This window comes from Gymnoscopelus braueri (assembly GCF_963280865.1).
Source record: "Gymnoscopelus braueri genome assembly, chromosome: 12".
NCBI lineage: Eukaryota > Metazoa > Chordata > Actinopteri > Myctophiformes > Myctophidae > Gymnoscopelus > Gymnoscopelus braueri.
In genome coordinates, this window is record NC_137614.1 from 26974709 (window position 1) to 26993148 (window position 18440).

Here is an 18440-nt window from a genome sequence, read left to right on the forward strand (position 1 = left end):
ACTTTTAATTACAATTACTTAACATAAACGGCCAAGGATATTGCAATCTTTTTAAGCCATTCTGCCATATCTTAGACCATTGCTTGCTTCAATTTAGAATAAGTCGCTATTCTAAACCATAATGGCTGCACAGACAAATCAGAGATCCACTGGTGAAGAAAGGCACTAAATAATTTATAGCTTTAATCTGCTCACTGAGGTGTGTGGTCTATGACAGTAATTATAAATGCAGAGAGAAATTATAGCTGAATACTTTAACTGCATTAGGAGTCATCTGATGAACAACGTGATTGCCTGCTCATTTCCAACAATAGGGGGCAAGTCGGTGTCACAGTATTCAAATCATCACAGTGCCCATGTGCTTTTTCCCATTTACCATCAAATGTCAGTTGCCTGTTATAAAACAGATCTGATGGGCGGAGGTAATTGGAGACTTGATTGCTTGAAAAGAGATGAATTGCATAAAATGTTTATGAATTTAGCAGGCAATTATTTTTAATAGGTTTGAAATAATAGAACTGGAGGAAATATGTTTAATTGTTATGATAACACAATGCAGCAGTAGCATCAGCAGCATTCACCGTAAAGCAATAACATCTGACAAGAATATAGCCTATCTTTGAGATGTATCTAGAATTCAAAAGGTAAGAAAGAGGATGTAGCCTGCAATATGACGATGTTGTGCTTTGTCTCATGCAGTAAGTGTGCTGCCTTTATTAAAACATATCTGTGGGTGCAACACGGTGGATACGATAAAATCATCTTTAATTGTTATGGTTTGTGTATGATAGTTATGGGCAGTGTAAACAAACTAAAACAACTTTAGATATGATTTATGTTAAATTGTACTAACCTTACTATGAAAATACAAAATTGAATATAACATTTATGTCATTTTAAGTGAGTTATATAAGGTTAGCTGTTCAGGGATATCTTCTTTTCATAATAATGTAGAACCATACCAATTATCTTAATTGAAAACACACACACACACACACACACACACACACACACACACACACACACACACACACACACACACACACACACACACACACACACACACACACACACACACACACACACACACACACACACACGCTAATCTTAATATATATACATATGTATGCATGTATGTATGTATGTATGTATGTATGTATGTATGTATGTATGTATGTATGTATGTATGTATGTATGTATGTATGTATGTATGTGTGTATGTATGTATGTATGTATGTATGTAAAAGCAGTATATTAAAAAAAAACTGTTAAGACTTTAAAAACTAAAAGGATACAAGCTGTTATCAAATGTTAACTCTTTATTTGAATAGGTAAAAAAGGTGCAGGTACCATGTCTTGCTGTTATTCTTTTAACACACTGTTTTCTTCCCGTAAAATATATTTACATGTGAAATATTCTTGTTTCCAAACTATCTAATTTTTTGTTTTAGTCATATACAGAATCCGAGTCTAAACTGGTGATTAAACATTTATTAAAGTGCTTTTTTCTGTTCTATCATTGCAACACAAAACATCTTTACATAGCAATACACTGTACAGTTCAGTATGTGTGTTATGTGTCTGGCTACCTGTTTTAACAGCTGCACATTTATGCAGGTGTATCGTATCACAGAAGTTGTAAAGTACAATTAATTCATTACTTGGTCTTTGAAATACAATTGAAACTTGACATATCATACAAATAAATAGTAGTCATAGCCAGAGCTATTGCATGCAAACATCAGCAATTATGTTTCTTCAAGCAGTAATACGTTTCATTACTGGTGGTGATGCAATTGAGCAGGGTGCAAAGATATCTTTTTACTGTTTCCTTATACAATTTCTAACCAGTGTGTCCTTGTTGTACTCAATGAAATGTTTTAAAAGATGCATACTATACAATGCAACTTGGAAGGAAAAAGAAAGTTGAAATATCTGACCCGTGTATTAAAATCAAAACAACAAACCAAAATGTGACAGTAATATTAAGAGCTCTACTCCTTGTCCATTTCCACATATTGTGAATGGTTGTCAGGGGATTTGCTGTGAGTTTTACTCAAGTGTAGTTTGACTGCATGGTTACTGGCAAATGTCCTACAGCAGAGTTTACATCTGAACTTTGAGTCAGTGTCCTCGTCTGTGATCAGGGCCTCTGTGGCCCTGACACTGAGGGCCTTTGACAGTTCTGGCTCCTCCACCTTTGTGAGGTGCTCTACTGGCATTTTGCACATGTCTTTGAGTGGGAACCCGAGATGGGATTCCAGGTGGGAAATGAAAATGGGAGGCGACCTGAACTGGGATGCACAGTCATTACAGTAGAAGATCGGGTGGCCGGTATCCATGCTCTTGAGGAATTTTGTCCCTCCGGTTTTCCGTAACTGGTATTTTACGTTTGCTAACCAATGGCTTATGGTGGTCATAGACAGCCCAGTGAATTTGGAGATGTGCATGCGTTCCTGAGGGCCGAGATCTGAGAGTAAATATTTCCCCTCAGAGGTCTGAAAGAGACTGGAAGCGAACTGCGCTTGGAGGATGAGAAGATGGCGAGGATTCCAGTTGGACTGTCTGCCTTTACGTTTGTGGACGGAATACACCTCAGCTGACATGTCCTCGAAGCGCCTGACATCAGATTCCAGTTTCATGGTGGGGATCCTTGCTGGCATGGAGGCTTTTGGTGTGGTGGCTTTAGGAAGAACTTTGACCATATCAGCGATGTCAGAAAGAGCATATTTCTGTGGCATCGGGGTGGAGGGCTGTAGCAGTGAGGAACTCGACTTGCTATGCTTCGATTTCGTCAGATCTATCGGCTGGTCATCACTAACAAACAAGAAGGCATTGTTAGGTCTATTTCTAACAGGACTTCCAAGCATTAGAGCAGGTTTGTCATTGCTGCGGTTGATTTCTGTAAAAATAGACTTGGTACGAGCCGATAGTTTATCGGCTCTTGAATGGTGGGGCTTATTTGCTTTGCCCAGGTGATTGTTCAGAACCGATTGCAGCGCGCTAAGAGGGTTTATGCCAAGAATATCCGAAGTGTCACTGAGGAGCTCTGAAGCAGCGCTGCGTCCATTGCTGCCAGTGGGACTCGGCGTCTTGCCTCTGTCAGAGAAATCTGGGCTCAACTTCCCTTTGATCGCTTCACTCCCTTCATTCACACAGTCGGCATCAAGCTTTGAAGAGGAAGAGGAGTCATCCTGACAATCGCTGTCATCGTTCTCCGCCAGATCAAACTTAATGTGCTGACTTTCTTTACCATCGCTAATGCCAACCTTTTCTTTTTTGATGTCCATGGTTTGATGCTGTCCCGGGGGAGTTTCAACTCCCACGGCACCGTGGTAAGATTTCTCCTTTGGGGCGATGGGCCTCAGCTTGTGGTTGAATGTCTGCTTTAATGGAATAAGGGGAGATGCTGAGAGGGGGGCGCTTTTGATGATCCCAGAGAGTTGATATGCAGCATGGATGCTGGGGTAGGCACTCCAGCTCGGTGTCCCTGTTTGAGCTTTGTTAATGGCAGAGGCTACTGTGTTGGCTAAAGACTTGAGGATGTCCCCTCCTCCGCCAGAGCCCTGTTCAAGATCCTCCTCACGGAGATAAGGATATTTAAAAGCCCCATTGTCTACCTTTTGCTCACCACCCTCTTGCTTGTCGTCTTTTACTTCAGCTTCTTCCATTTTGTCAGACGTGCCTTCCCCCTGGCTGTCCTTCTCAGCGTCCTTGGGGGCAGCATTTTTCGGAGACACCTTTTCTCCCTCAGTTTCATTGGCAGCCGGCTCTGCTAATGCCTGCATTTTCTCTATGGCTAAGGGATCGAGAGCTAACTGTTTGCCTTTCTTGGAGGCTGAGTTGGTGACTTTAATGAAGTGTCCAGTAACCATCATATGCGTGGTGAGCTGTTGAAGGGTGTCGTGTGAGCTCCCACACTCCATGCACTTCAGAATCTGAGACTTGCATGTCTCAAACTGCCAGGTGTAACTTGCCCCATTTTGGTAGCCATAGCGGTTATTGTTGGCATTTGAAAGGGCGGCGGCCCGTTGTGCCTCATTGAAGGCAGACAGGCCAGTGGTGGAATCTGGGGAGCAGGGCCGTGCAGCCTCAAAAGCCCGTTTCTTTGCTGATGGCAACAATTTTGGCGTGAGTACTGGGATGGGCTCTTTTAAAGGCACTTTTTGGTAATGCTTGGTTTTAATCATGTGGACGCTCAAGTCCTGCAGTGAGTCAAACGAATGGCCACAGAACATGCATTTCAAAACCTTTTGTGCGTCCTCCTTCCCTTCGTCATGGTTTCGCTTGCGCGATTTGGAGGATGATGTCGAGGAGTTGCTTTGCTTGCCGCCGTGGTTGTTGTCCTGGTAGTGGCCACTCTTGCTCATGTGCACCGTCAGCTCCACCAAAGTGTCATATGCCGCACTGCAGTCCTTGCAGCGGAAGCGGCTAGCGCCAGTGAACACCGAGCCACAGGCCTTGCTGCTTTGCCTGTAGAGGTGGACGGAGCTGAATAGGTTGGGTTTAGACACAGGCCTTGGGGAGAGAGTCTGCTGCAAGGTCTTGGAGAGTGCGTCCTGGTGCCAATCGAACTCGGTCTTGGCACTTCCGTTGGTGCTGTCGCAGTTGGCCTTGCTGGTGCTTTTGCCCATTTTCAAGTCCATCCCGAGTCCAGTCCAGTAGGAATCGGAGAGAAAGTTTGCATAGACGGCCCTCATCTTCTCCAAGCTGCCCTTCATGTCCTCCTTATGTTTTGAGCTGCAGCTTTCCTCCTCCTTTAGCCTCTCGCTTGGGGAGGAGGTTTTGAAGTCCGACAGGTGGTCACTGCTGTCGCTGAGACGCGACTCCAGCTCTGCCTCTTGATTGGACAGGACACTAGCGGGAGAGTTCTGCTCGCAGTAGCTGTTAGTGCTCTTGTTGTCTGCGTCTTTGTCCTCTGAGGCCTTGGGGCTGGTCTTCTCGGAACACTCCTCCTCAGTCTGTGCGTCATTCTCACCCTCTTCCTCCACGATGGAGTTGTGAATGGTGTCATCGTCGCCGGGCGTGTACTCTGCAAAAGAGGGAAACAAAGTCTTAAAATACATAATCTACATTGGAATGAATACGAAAATATTGGGTCTTAATGTAGTGCTTCTAGTACTGTGACTATTTAGTCACAGTACTATTAGTACTATTATTAACCAACTGGAAATATGTATGTCCATGATATAGGCTAATAGTGAGGCACACAGGCATGCAGACACGCACGAGCGCACCCACCCACGCACGCACGCACGCACGCACGCACGCACGCACGCACGCACGCACGCACGCACGCACGCACGCACGCACGCACGCACGCACGCACGCACGCACGCACACACACACACACACACACACACACACACACACACACACACACACACACACACACACACACACACACACACACACACACACACACACACACACACACACACACACATATGAAGGCAGTCAAGACATAATGGAGGCTCTTTGGTGTGCTGAGAGGGTCAACAGTATGACTGAACGTAATGCCTGCACTAACAGTCTGGTGTAACAGCTCCATGTGATTCACGACAGGCCATTGACTTAGAGCTGTGTCAAAGGTTTTCCTAGCCTGATGTTGAGATGTTTACAACAATCGTTGGCCACTGAGTGACAAAAGGCAATTGATTAACTTGGGGCAGGCTAAGTGTTACTGCAAATGACCTATTCCACAGTGATTATGTTTGTCTCTAAAATGCAACAAAAATGTAATCCTTCCCTTTTGGGCTATATCTCATATTTTTTGTCTATCTGCTTGAAGCCACTCTATTTTACACAATAGGGCAATAGAATACACACACGCACATGCACGCACACAGGCACGCACGCACGCACGCACGCACACATACACCCACACATGCAGAGAGATAATATCCCACAAGTCTGCTGTCAATAACTTAAAATCACTGACTGCAGAGGATGAGGGTATTGGTTTATAATTGGCCTACATCAGCACTAAAAACAAGCACACATTTTGGTCTTTATTAAAGGGTCTCTCTATTTAGTAATTTGGCATACATAAATTGATTTTGTTAAGAGGAATCAAAAAAAGTTGAAAATTGGAATAATGGTGACAATAGTGGGGATGATGGAAATGGTGTCAATAGCAGTGGAAAAACTGATTTAATTATCAGTATTAACAGTAGACAATCACACAAAAAATCAAGAGATTACCAGCAATCTGTCACATCATTATATTCTCCTTGACAGCCTCATAAACAGCAATTACTTCTTTCATTATTCACCTGCTCATTCTCCCAACTCATGGAGCACAAATGTTATCGCTTCAATTAAGCAATAATTAAACAACAGTATTTCTAATTGACATATTTACCATCATCCAATTAGCAGAACCTCAGATTCAGCATATAGGTCTGTTTTCGTGTAGCTGCAAGATTTACCCACGATAACATCAGCACAGCTATAAAAAATTGTCCTTCCTGTCAAATACTATTGATTTCAAATTCTTTCAAATCTAGCCACCCTCCCAAAAAAGCCCATGTTGACAATATCACAACACTATTTGCATATCTTTTTGAAGATATCCTGCAATAAATGCAGTTTGTCAGTTTTGTCACACATCTGAGCTGTATTTTCCACCTCATAGTCACGTTGGGAAAATGTGCATTTTGGGAGAGACGTGGCAGCTGTGCCCCGAGTTAAATATGAATAGGACATAACAGGCCTGTCCGGGCACTTACATGTATGCATTTCATGTGGTTAATATTTCTCTTTTGAATAGAGGGCACTCCATGAGGGGAAGGCTTGAAGATGAGCACTCAAGAGCTCCACATTGGGCAGTCCTAGAATGTCTCCCTTCTTCGCATTCTGATTTTTCTTTTTTTATATATCAATATTTCACAAGTGCCTTCAGAGAAACCCTGGAGGTGAACTACTTGCCAACTAATGGATGGAGATGGGAAATGGGACTCGGACATTTCAAAACAAACATGGTAGGATGGGGCCGGGCCGTTAACAAGAGGCCGCACATACAGTATACATCCAAGATCCCCCATGTGCCGTGACCCTGATCTACCGCAAGAGAGACGCTTCAATAATGGCCGTCTGAGAAAAGTGATGGCCTCCGAAACGCGTTTGATGCTGAGAGGGAGAGTTGTACAGAGTACAGAGGAATGTTTTATTTATCATCTTATATATAGTTTTCACAGAGGAAAGGAGAGTGCCATTGGTTATGACAAGCTTCCACTTGATGTCTTCCACTTCTCAAAGTCTTCAGTGGGACTGAAGGATTGGTTAGTCAGGACCTGAAACTGGGAGAATGAGCACTTTCCCAGGCCAGTGATGGTTTGATGGAAATGGTTAATATTTTTGTTTACATCATCACAGAAAAAATAAACTATCCCCTACAGGATATGTTATATCACTAAAAACTCACGAGTATATTCAGATTATTTTTGAATGAATGTTACATTCAAGAAGAAAAAGAAAAAGAAAAACCCTAACAAAGAAAATAATTATAGGAATTTAAGGAAAGCAAAAGCAGATTTTTATTAAAGTAATAGAAGATGCGAGGGGAAATGGGAAATTGATTTGGGAAAAACTAAATAAATTAATTAACTGAAAGAAATAAAGATCAGAAAACAAAGGTATATGAACTTAAAGTGAATGGAATTTTAACTCATGAAGTGATAGCAAACACATAATAGTACTAATAATACTGTGACTAAATAGTACTGTGACTAAATAGTCACAGTACTACAGTAGAAGCAAACACTATAAATTCAGTTGAGGAGCTGGCCCAAAGCTTCTCCACTAGAATTTGGACCTGTACTCCTATTAAGGATGGCAAGCCTATTTTCAGGATAGGAGAAAGTACAGAATCTGCAGTGGTAGAGATCATGAGCTCCTTAAGAGACTCAAAAGCAAAGGATGCTTATGATATGTACATTTCTAAAGACACACAAGGACGCACTAGTCTGTCCTATAGTTCACTTGATAAATCTATCAATCAAGCAATGCATTTTTCCAAGTACCTGGAAAACAGCTCTTGTAATACCCATTTTTAAGGCTGGTGAAAAAAACAAATGTGGCAAATTATAGGCCTATTAGCATTCTACCTGTAGTGTCCAAGGTGATGTTTACTTGTCTTGTATTGTATTGATATGTCTGTTTTTGTATGGATAGTTTTACCACTTTTTAACAGCCTGCTCAGGGACTACAGATGAAAATGAGCTTCTGGCTAACTCTGGCTCATTTATGTTGACGTGAAAACTGACATGTTGAATAATGTGCACTGTCCCTGGTAAATAAATAAATAAACATTATTATCCTGTTGACTTGAAAATAACAACTTCGAACAGCTCACATATGTACATTTTTGTCTTTCTATCTTACTATTTGAGGATGGAATTGACAGAGATAACCGGCCACCTTCCCCACTGTTCTACGCCTTTATATCAGATGCCCAGAGTAACAGAAATCCAGAGGCACCAATTAACCTTCTGGCAGGGATCACTCCAAGATACCCGCGTGTCTAACTCCTCCTCCTCTCACATCATTTGTAACTGTGCCTCGCCACCCATCAGCCTACAACCAGTGTTGCCAAGTCTGCTTATTATAAGCAACTTTGGGCTTGTTTTTCTGTAAAGTCGCTTATAAATATTGGTAGTTATCGGGTTGTGGTTTTTTGGAGCTTGTTCCTAAAGTGTAGTTGCTTATTCAGGCTTCCTTCCTAATGTTGTTTAAACCAGTGGTTCGCAAACATCTTCATGTCAAGGACCCCCAAATTATATGTATTTGTCCGCAGACCCCCATCGGAAAATATTTTTTGCCAGGACAACAAGAGTTGTGTTGTTAAAATGTTTAAAAAATATTAAAAATATTTCAAATGTTTTCAAGACCTTTTGAAAATATAAGATCTCCAAGCTCAAAACGCGAAGCGACGCGTTGTGAGCGGTATAGGGGTTAAAGTGCTCATTTTGCTGGGGACGACCTGTGTGTCTGATCACGCAAACTAGTCACTTCTTTTTGGCTTGTTTCTGTAGACCTGGCCGCTTGTTTTTCTCACAAAATCTGGCAACATTGCCCACAACAGGACTGCGAGGGAACATTGCTTGAGACCACAAGATCAAAGTCAAGGGCATCGCCATTTACGTATACAGCCCACATTTCTTTTCCCCCATTATTATAGAAAATGACATACACCAATTAACCACTTAAACCGTGTACTGTATGTCCAAAACGGTTACTTTTCAGGAAACTGAAAAAAGAACCTGTAGTTATTATTTACTCACAAGCTCTCTGGTTAAATATTTATAAAACCTACAGACAAACTTGATCACTTTCACTTGAACTTGCTTTTTCTCTCCATAAATAGCAAAAATAGCCAATCTACAAGCTCACAACGTGCCTCGGATGCGATGTGTTGTCGATATTGATATTGTGATATTTGTGCTACTTTTGTGTGACAGTAGTAATATGGGCATTCATTTACGGGGAAAGAACCCCATAAAAAGTCGAAATAAGGAGATATGAGGTTTCTACCCGACAGCGATATAGGCTACTTACTTGACCGGGGTCCCCCAGGGCTCTATACTACTGTAAGTTTGCTAGTATTTCCCTCTTCACCAAATCTCTTGGCCAAATATACAGTAACAGATCTACAACATGTCGTATCGCAAATGTTGTGAGCTTGTAGATATCATATTTTTGATATTTTATATCAAATGTTCGCGCTAGAATAGGGACGCTAAAGTTCAAGGGGTTAAGCACATTGCCATTGTGTTGGAAGTAACTATTACAACAGATTACAACAGACACATAATGGAAGTACAACAACACATGGGATGTACCAGCTAGCGAGCCAGTAGCCACTGTACATGGCCTACTTGCACGTGAACCTTTATTCGTGAACTACAGAAAAAAGTAACTGTCTGCTACATGAGTCGTGTCTTAAAACTCCAGTGGAGGTACTGTAACAGCCAGCCAAAATAGCCGTACAAAACAAGAGGCCGGCTCACCAGGCCTGAGATTTAGCATGTCATAAACTGCTGTAAAGCCTCCAATCTGTGTCACTACAAATTTATATCTTCAGACACGCATATGCAAAGGTCAAAAAACCTGGGGTGTCCATCATAAATCAGGCACTTGAAGTGTTTATAACATTAATCCGTTAGTACAGACTCCTGGCATTGGAAGGCCTGGATTTCCAGAAGCAGTGGTCTATTTCTGTGCCAAGCGCTTTTTTCCCCCTACATGTTGAGAGCCCTAACTAACTGAGTAGGAAATTGAGGAGGTTGGAATCATATTACCACTACGACAATGACAGTATATGGCCTCCTTGATACTACATACAGTATACATATACAAACAGACTCAAATGTCATCTTTCAGCATTTGTATGTTCATAAAATACACCCCACATTCCCTTTATGTAACTGACACTCCTCAAAACACGCCAATCAACTTTTGAAATGTCTGTGCCAGCCCTAAAAGGGCATTGTGTTTCCAGTATTAACATGGCAGAAACTTTTGTAACAGTGAGAACATCAACATTTATCCCTCGGAAGGTCAACATTTCCTTCATTAATCTGACAAGCCAAAGTGAGTTAGCAGCCTGAGGGGTTTAGCTAATGGACAGCTGCAATACCCAGTGCAGGACTTTGTGAGCATCAGAGGTAACACTATCTTCAGAGGAGATTGGGTAATTCATAGGTGCCAGTGACAGGTCTGCACGTCTGCGCCACTTTCCCCGGCGCTCTCTGCTTGTCTCAAGCTACAGTTTTTGCTGCTCGCAAATCAATATCTCTTTTTACTTCCCATTGATTGCCTGGCGGTGGGACCGACCTAAGCAGGACTGTTATGACATTTCTAGATTTCCCCCTGTCCTTGGAACAATCAATTACACGCACATGGCAATCAAAACCTCTTTGCAAAATGAACCTGCTCCATGACATTTTCATCTCCCGGATTTATGCCATGTAGAAGAAAAAAGAAAAACGAGTGAGTGAGAGAGAGAGAGAGAGAGAGAGAGAGAGAGAGAGAGAGAGAGAGAGAGAGAGAGAGAGAGAGAGAGAGAGAGAGAGAGAGAGACAGACAGACAGATAGACAGACAGACAGACAGACAGACAGACAGACAGACAGACAAACAGAGAAAAAAAGGCTTGCTGTCTAGAGCACGCACGTTAACAAAGCGTATCTGGGCTAACTGGTCTCTGGACTGTTCCGTCTGGTCTGTTTGCCACATTCTCTGTTACATTATATTGTAATTTATACGTTGTAAGACGATGGCGTAGCTTGCCGACACAAACTGATTTCCAAGCAAAGCTCAGCTGGTTGCTTAACTAGCAGCTACATGTAGTACTTTAGAATACTTGGTAACTTCCTCAGCAAACCACATTAGGATTTCAAACAAAGGTGTAAAGTAATACAACTATGAAAGTGTCATACTTGTCATACAAAGTGTACAGAAGAATTAGTCAACCACAATTTGACAGGTTTGGCACGTTATCATCGAAGGAGACACACATGCCATGCGGTTTAATATTTGACTATGTCAGGTGAGCATTGTACATCAAGATCTCCGTGATATGCTGTCACACATTCAGAGGATAGTATGACTTATCCTCAGTTAATTCTTAACTGGATCACATGAGAAATGGTAAAGCACTAATTCAGAGCCCTGGAGCGTTCTGTAAAGATCTGTAAACACCTCACTTCATTGTTCCCTGTCAGGTTACACACACTCTCCCTAAGCCCAAGGACAATGTCTGTAGAATAAAGAGAGAATCATTGGATTCAAGCTGCTGCCTTTGATGAAATGTGTCTTGGGGTTAATTGATATAACAGAATGAGATTTTTGTGAGTGGAGTGCTTTCACTTCCATCTGACCCCTTATTTTGTTTCGACTTATGAGTTAAATGACTCCAATAACGCTCTTAACTGACTTAACAATGTGACTGACAAACCAGCTCACTCTAAAATATGCGATTTAGAATATATGTTCTGATTATAGTAATTTTACTATAATCCCCTCCCCGGCTATAAGATATGGCCATAAGCAACAGAAGAAATCCATCGCTTAAATGTTGTATATTTCTTTTAAAACGCTCAAATGCCACAAAGTGGTTTTGCTTGATTTCTCTCAGGGTTATACAACAAAACCATGAGACAGAAAGATTAGTGTTAATTTTCGTATGCATGAAGGGGATGTTACTTAAAGCGCATTACTTACTTCACTAAACACAAGCTATTCATGCAGATAAATGTCTTGCTTTCATACAGCCTCAAATTAAATATTTAATAGTCCAATATAATCAAATATAGCCTCACATCTCAAGGAAGACACAGGCAACTTGAAGACAGATTGAGAACGGAGCAAATGGCAGGACGTGCTCAGATGGACCCAGAGCCAGATTAATACGCTAGGATCACAGATATGACACCATATCCTGCCATCTGGCTGTTCATTTGGGCAAAAATCATCACAATAATTATGGCAATTAATCAAAAATGTTTTCACAACCAGCATTCTGTTAAATAAAAAACGGACAAACTTTAGAGTGCACGTGCCGTCAACATCCTAATAAACACAATAAATAGCCGATGGTTGTCTGCAGTCTAAACCACATGGTGCCACAACCTCTGGTTGTATTTATTCTAGAGATATGGGATTATATTTTTTTTGTGTCATAAGACCAGCGAGGGGATTTCCAGAAGTCCGTGTCCTGTCTGCTGTGTGGACAGTAATCGTGATTCTCACATAGCCACATCAGGTCGGGTTGCCTGCTAGCTCCAGGAGTCCCTTCCTTTGTGATGTCAGCGAGCCAAACACTGCTCTTTCTGATGCCTGCTAGAAGCTTCTGCTCCGAGACGCATCACTCGGCTCGCTGCCTAATTGGAAGTGAGCGGTGGGAGAGCATTGCAATCTGCACTCCAGCACCTAAGTCATCACTTTGAGCATGCCACGGCCACCATGCCACAGCCGCATGCGGTCGCCTGGCACTGCATCTCACCAGAGGCTCTCCCCGGCTATCGGGGGCAGGTAGAGACTCTCTGCTCCAACCCTTTTCGCATGCTAGCAACACAGAACTCTGAGGATAGTTCTTCTTCTAGAGAAAAAAAGATTAAAAAATGTAATGAGCAGTTTTTTAACATACTATTTTTATGCTGCCAGTAAAGTCTAATAAGTGAGAAATATACTGCATGACAAATACACATGACTAGCTTCTATTCATAGTAGCAATGCCAAATAATACACTCATTTGGCAAGCATGTAAAATAAATAATAGACCTAACCTGCAGCCAAAATCTATATTGTGTATTTGTTTGATTAGCGATAATCTTCTTTGCCCTGACGGAAAAAAAAGTTCCAGTTGGGGGAGAGCATTCACAGGGTGTATTTTCCACTAGCAGCAGGAGGGGAGCAGCCCAGCGTGGCTGGCTGCTCTCTGTCACTTGGTTTCTGAAGAGCCCGTGACATGGCTCTCCAGGAGCGACATGATGAGGTCTGATGGTTCCTTTCTGCAGAATAGCAGTTTACCCCTCATTCACCCTTATCAGAGAGAGAACCCATCATCTTACAGTACGCCACTCAAGCCGCCGCGCATATTGGAGCTGACCAGTCAAGCAAACAGGGCGGTACTAATAAAAGACCATCTTGCTTCGGTTCAAATTTCCCTGATTGAATGTCAGTCAGGAATGTTTGCGTGGCAGCGGAGGAGAAAGTGGGCCATCTTTTAAAGGACCACTGCCTTGCACACATACGGCCTTTGTTCCGGCTTTATGGGACACTGAGTGGTGGGTACAGTATGATGACCTACACTTGTCTCTCCTGCTGTTTTTCATAGCCACTATAGGCTAACTAGATAAACAGCAATTAAATTCTGATTTAATCTTCGTCTCTTATTTTGACACATGTTTTCTTTATGTGATTTTATTTTTATTTGGTATTTATTTTATTTGTTGTTGGGTTTTTGGGGGGGGAGGGGGAGGGGGGTGTATTTCACAGATATCAAGATCACAATATTATTATTTTAATATTGCTTAGTTATTTCACAACATAAAATAAAATCATCGAGCATTGAGGCAAGCAGACAGTGGTCGGTCTCCTTCACTTCTCATTGCACGGGCTGCTTGTTCCACTTTGTGTTCCCCCGGAGATTAGCAGACATACGTATATATAAACTATATACATAGTGTATACAGTCCAAGCATCATAAACTTTGCATGAACCCTAAACGCCGGCCCTCCCAAACAACAACAGGCTTCCGTCAAGGTCAAGCCTTGATGAAACTGATAGTGCAGCTGGAAGAGGGCTGTGTGTATTCTATTAAAACAATCTGCATTTCACAAACTCTTCCCTCCCACCCTTGTCCCTGTATGGATCTTTCATTAAGTTCTGGACAGGCTCCAGCCAAAGCTTTCCTCGTACAAGCAGTTTTGTGCGGTTTTCAGCAAAGGGAGGCATTTTTTCTTCACATTCTACGTTCATTAATAGTAGATTGCCACTTTTTCCCTTCATTAAATACAATGAGACTACAGAGTATATTTGCAGCAGAAGCGTGGTACTGTGCCTTTCTACTGGGACCAAAGGCTGCTTCATGGCAAGCGTTAAGGGAGAGACGCAAGCCCCGCCAAACCTGCAGCTCTGTGGGGCGAGACGAGCAACAGTAAGAAAGGCAGAAATGTTTCAAAACACCTGGCTCCCTCCAATTCAGATTCATTTTAATGGCAAATTTGTTGTCAAGCGTTCTCTGCAAAAAATGATTAGGGCCCGCTGTTTTCTGAAAAGTGCAAACTTCTGGATTTGCCTGGTGCGCGTTGTCACTTTGACAGCCCGTTCGGAGAACAGTGGCTGCCCAAATAGTGAAATGTGTTGGCATCCAATACTTGAAAGTTCCCCCTCAAAACAGGCTTTCTGCTGTTTGTGGGTATTCTGCTGTGTTGATATCTTGATGTTGATTAGAATGAAGAAAGGAGTCAGTGAATTGGGCCCCCCCACTGGAAGCGTGTCAAACTATTGTAAGAGATTGACAGTCTGTCCATTCAGTCAATTATTTCTGTTCATAAACACTACTCCTATGAAAGCTGCTTAAAGACTACAGTCAGACTTCATGAATTAAATTACTGGTAGAAACACCAATACTACTTAGTGAAAGCAGCTGGCTCGGTTAATATTGGTTTTATTGCATGGACTAACTGTAGTGATAATCGGTTTATTTCTATATCCTGTAAGTGTTTAATTTAAGAGAATTAAACATTTCACAGAATGAAACACAGAAAATGACAGTATATGAATAACCTAGTTAGCTAGCTGGAACAAGCACACATTCCAGATTGTTGATTTAACTCTGAAAGTGTAAAAATGGACCTGCAACGGTGTGCAATGTAAGCAACTTTGGCGAATTAACCTGAAAGTCACCAACACCCAGTTTAATATGATAAAAACAAACAGAGGTGCCATTGAGTGTGTGTGGGGGGGCTGTGCGTTTATTAATATACCTCACTGTATACATATTGTAGGCATTCAAATATTTCCAGCGGAAAGTCAAGGCAATAAGAAAAAAATATTTTCTCTGGGCTACATCCTCATTTAGCCTGTGAGTCGGAGCCATGACATTTCTATGGTGTTCAACTGTAATGGAGGAGGAGTGTAGGTGCCGACCGGCAGACACACGCAGGAGCCTTTTTTTTAATTCATTGCATGGGAGAAAGTGGTTAATTTATTGAAAAGAAGGTAGGCGGACGAGGCAGCGGAATGGAACTGATACCCTGTGCGTGGCTGTAGGTTGTGCTCTGAGGGTGTGGGGGGGGGGTAAAAAAAAGAAAAAAAAGAAAGGAGGTTGAGGGAGGCGGAGACCAGAGCGACAGAGGAACGGTTAATGGAAATGAGTGACAGGCTTTCAGAATGATTTACAACGGGCGGCGCTGCGGCAGAGCCAGCACTTGATGGATGATCCTGAAAGACGGAGACGAACCATAAATCATGTCTTTGAATCATTGACAGAGATAAAGGAGGGGGAGAAAAAGCAATGGCATTGACGTTCATTCTTCCAATAATGTACATTGACGAGTTACACTACGGAGCCTTAATTAAAAAGTGAACACAGGTCTTCTCCCCTCTCCCTCCCACCCTCCCCGCCTCCCTCCCTCTCTCTCTCCCTCCCTCCTTCTCCTCCCCAGCTATGCTCCTCTGTCCCCTCTCTTCTCTATGCTGATATCAATGGTAATTAAAGATGCAGCATCCCTGTCCCATAGCCTCTTCTTCCAGCTTCCCACAGCAGCCAGATTAGATAAGTGCTCTGCTAAAAGATAATGTCACCCCTCAACAATATCAATGTGGGTCCGGCCCATTTGTTTCTATGTCTGCTGCAAATACACAAACGCACACGCAGAGGTGGCACAGGGAGAGAGAGAGACAAAAGAAGAGAGAGAGAGAGAGAGAGAGAGAGAGAGAGAGAGAGAGAGAGAGAGAGAGAGAGAGAGAGAGAGAGAGAGAGACAGACAGACAGACAGACAGACAGACAGACAGACAGACAGACAGACAGACAGACAGACAGACAGACAGACAGACAGACAGACAGACAGACAGACAGACAGACAGACAGACAGACAGACAGACAGACAGACAGACAGACAGTATTTTCCTATATCTGACTCAAGAGACACATTAGATTTTTGGTTATATGAAAAACGAAATAAAACAATTTGAACCACTTTAACCCTGGCATTAGGCAAACATTCAGAAAATATTAAAAAAATAGCAAATCTGAAAATATCTGAAACATTTTGAAAACAAGGTTCTTACATGGTTGAAAAATTATAATAAGACGACGAGAGAACTGAAAGTGTGTTTCTAACATCCCCACTCTTGGAGAATTGGGTTGATTCTGTCTTGAGTACAGATGGCACTTTGATAAACAGCAGAAGCCCTGTAGGAACAGGGTGCCTGAATGAGTGGCATTCCACATCAGCTGAGCTCTCTTAAAGTGCACACAATAGAGCAATGAGGTGAAAGTAATCCTAAACATCTGTCTTATGTGTCCTACACGCACAGCCTGTTTGTTCAAGTTCTAGGAAAGACATTAGCAAGAAGAGAGAGAGAGAGAGAGAGAGAGAGAGAGAGAGAGAGAGAGAGAGAGAGAGAGAGAGAGAGAGAGATATCAATTCATGCACTAGTTCTCCAAAGGGGTTAGGCATGGTCTCTTGCTACTCAGGCAAACAAAATGGAGAGAACTGCCCTAGTAATGCAGCCTTTTGACCCAGGGAAGGTGTTTTTAACCACATGAACCCTAGTAAACATACACTTGGGCATGTCATGTTAGTTGAACATTTGGCAAAAATAGCCGGTCTACAAGCTCACAACGCGACGCGTTGTGTGAACTTGTAGATCGACTATTTTCGGCGAAGACCTTTGTTGTAGAGGGGAAAAAGGAGGGGCCACGTAGCCTATAGAACCCTGGAGGACCCCGGTCAACTAAGTATATAAGGTTTAAGTGGTTCTGTATATTACACTGAATTGTAACCTACAGTAGGTGTTTATATTTGTTGAGTCTTGAGGAGTTTAACTCTACTTTCAAAGGCGTCTTTGGAAATAATACCAAATTACAGAGCATCTCAACTCAATGTAATGGGAACCGTTAAATGTGTTGTGCCGAGGGCCTCAGGGCAGGCTGTTGTTCATATGCCAGAAAGGACAAGACAAAAGTGATGGAAATACAGCAGGCCTGGTGCACTGTCCTACTTGATGGCTTCGGACAGACGGTCAACATATTGGGTATGGTGAATTGCTGAAAGACACAAAAAAGTCTCTCTCTCTCTATCTCTCTCCTGCTGTGAGAAGACATTTTGGCAGGCTAAAATGGAACTGAATGCACAATGGTCATCTAGTATTGAGAAGCTGTGGCCATAATATTGGTCACACAATACACTGCTCTGACCAGTGTGCGTGTGTGTGTGTGTGTGTGTGTGTGTGTGTGCGTGTGCGTGCGTGTGCGTGCGTGCGTGCGTGCGTGCGTGCGTGCGTGCGTGCGTGCGTGCGTGCGTGCGTGCGTGCGTGCGTGCGTGCGTGCGTGCGTGCGTGCGTGCGTGCGTGCGTGCGTGCGTGCGTCTGCGTGCGCAAGCATGTGTGCACGTGCGTGCGTGTGTGTGTGTGCAGTCAAATCTTCAGCATTCATTTTACTCTGAGAGTGTACACACGTAACTAAAAGGACCTGTACAGGTCCATTTGGTCACATTTGGAGTTACACATTTTGGAGATCAAATGATGAATTAAAGGACAAATTAACTGTGAATTACTGTGTGTGCAACGTGCGTGCATGTGTGTGTGTGTGTGTGTGTGTGTGTGTGTGTGTGTGTGTGTGTGTGTGTGTGTGTGTGTGTGTGTGTGTGTGTGTGTGTGTGTGTGTGTGTGTGTGTGCGTGTGCGTGGGTGTGTGGAGTGTCAGGCTG

At 42.7% G+C, this 18440-nt stretch overlaps 1 protein-coding gene across 1 annotated transcript in view; it reads right to left on the reverse strand.

Moving 5' to 3' along the window:
- Positions 1-1336: 1336 nt before the first annotated feature.
- tshz2 (teashirt zinc finger homeobox 2) overlaps positions 1337-18440 on the reverse strand; it is a 49518-nt gene continuing 32414 nt past the window's right edge. The window contains exon 2 of the mRNA XM_080444149.1: positions 1337-5032. Within this exon, the coding sequence (XP_080300275.1) occupies positions 1995-5032 (3038 nt within the window). The 3' untranslated portion in view covers positions 1337-1994. The remainder of the gene's footprint in view (positions 5033-18440) is intronic.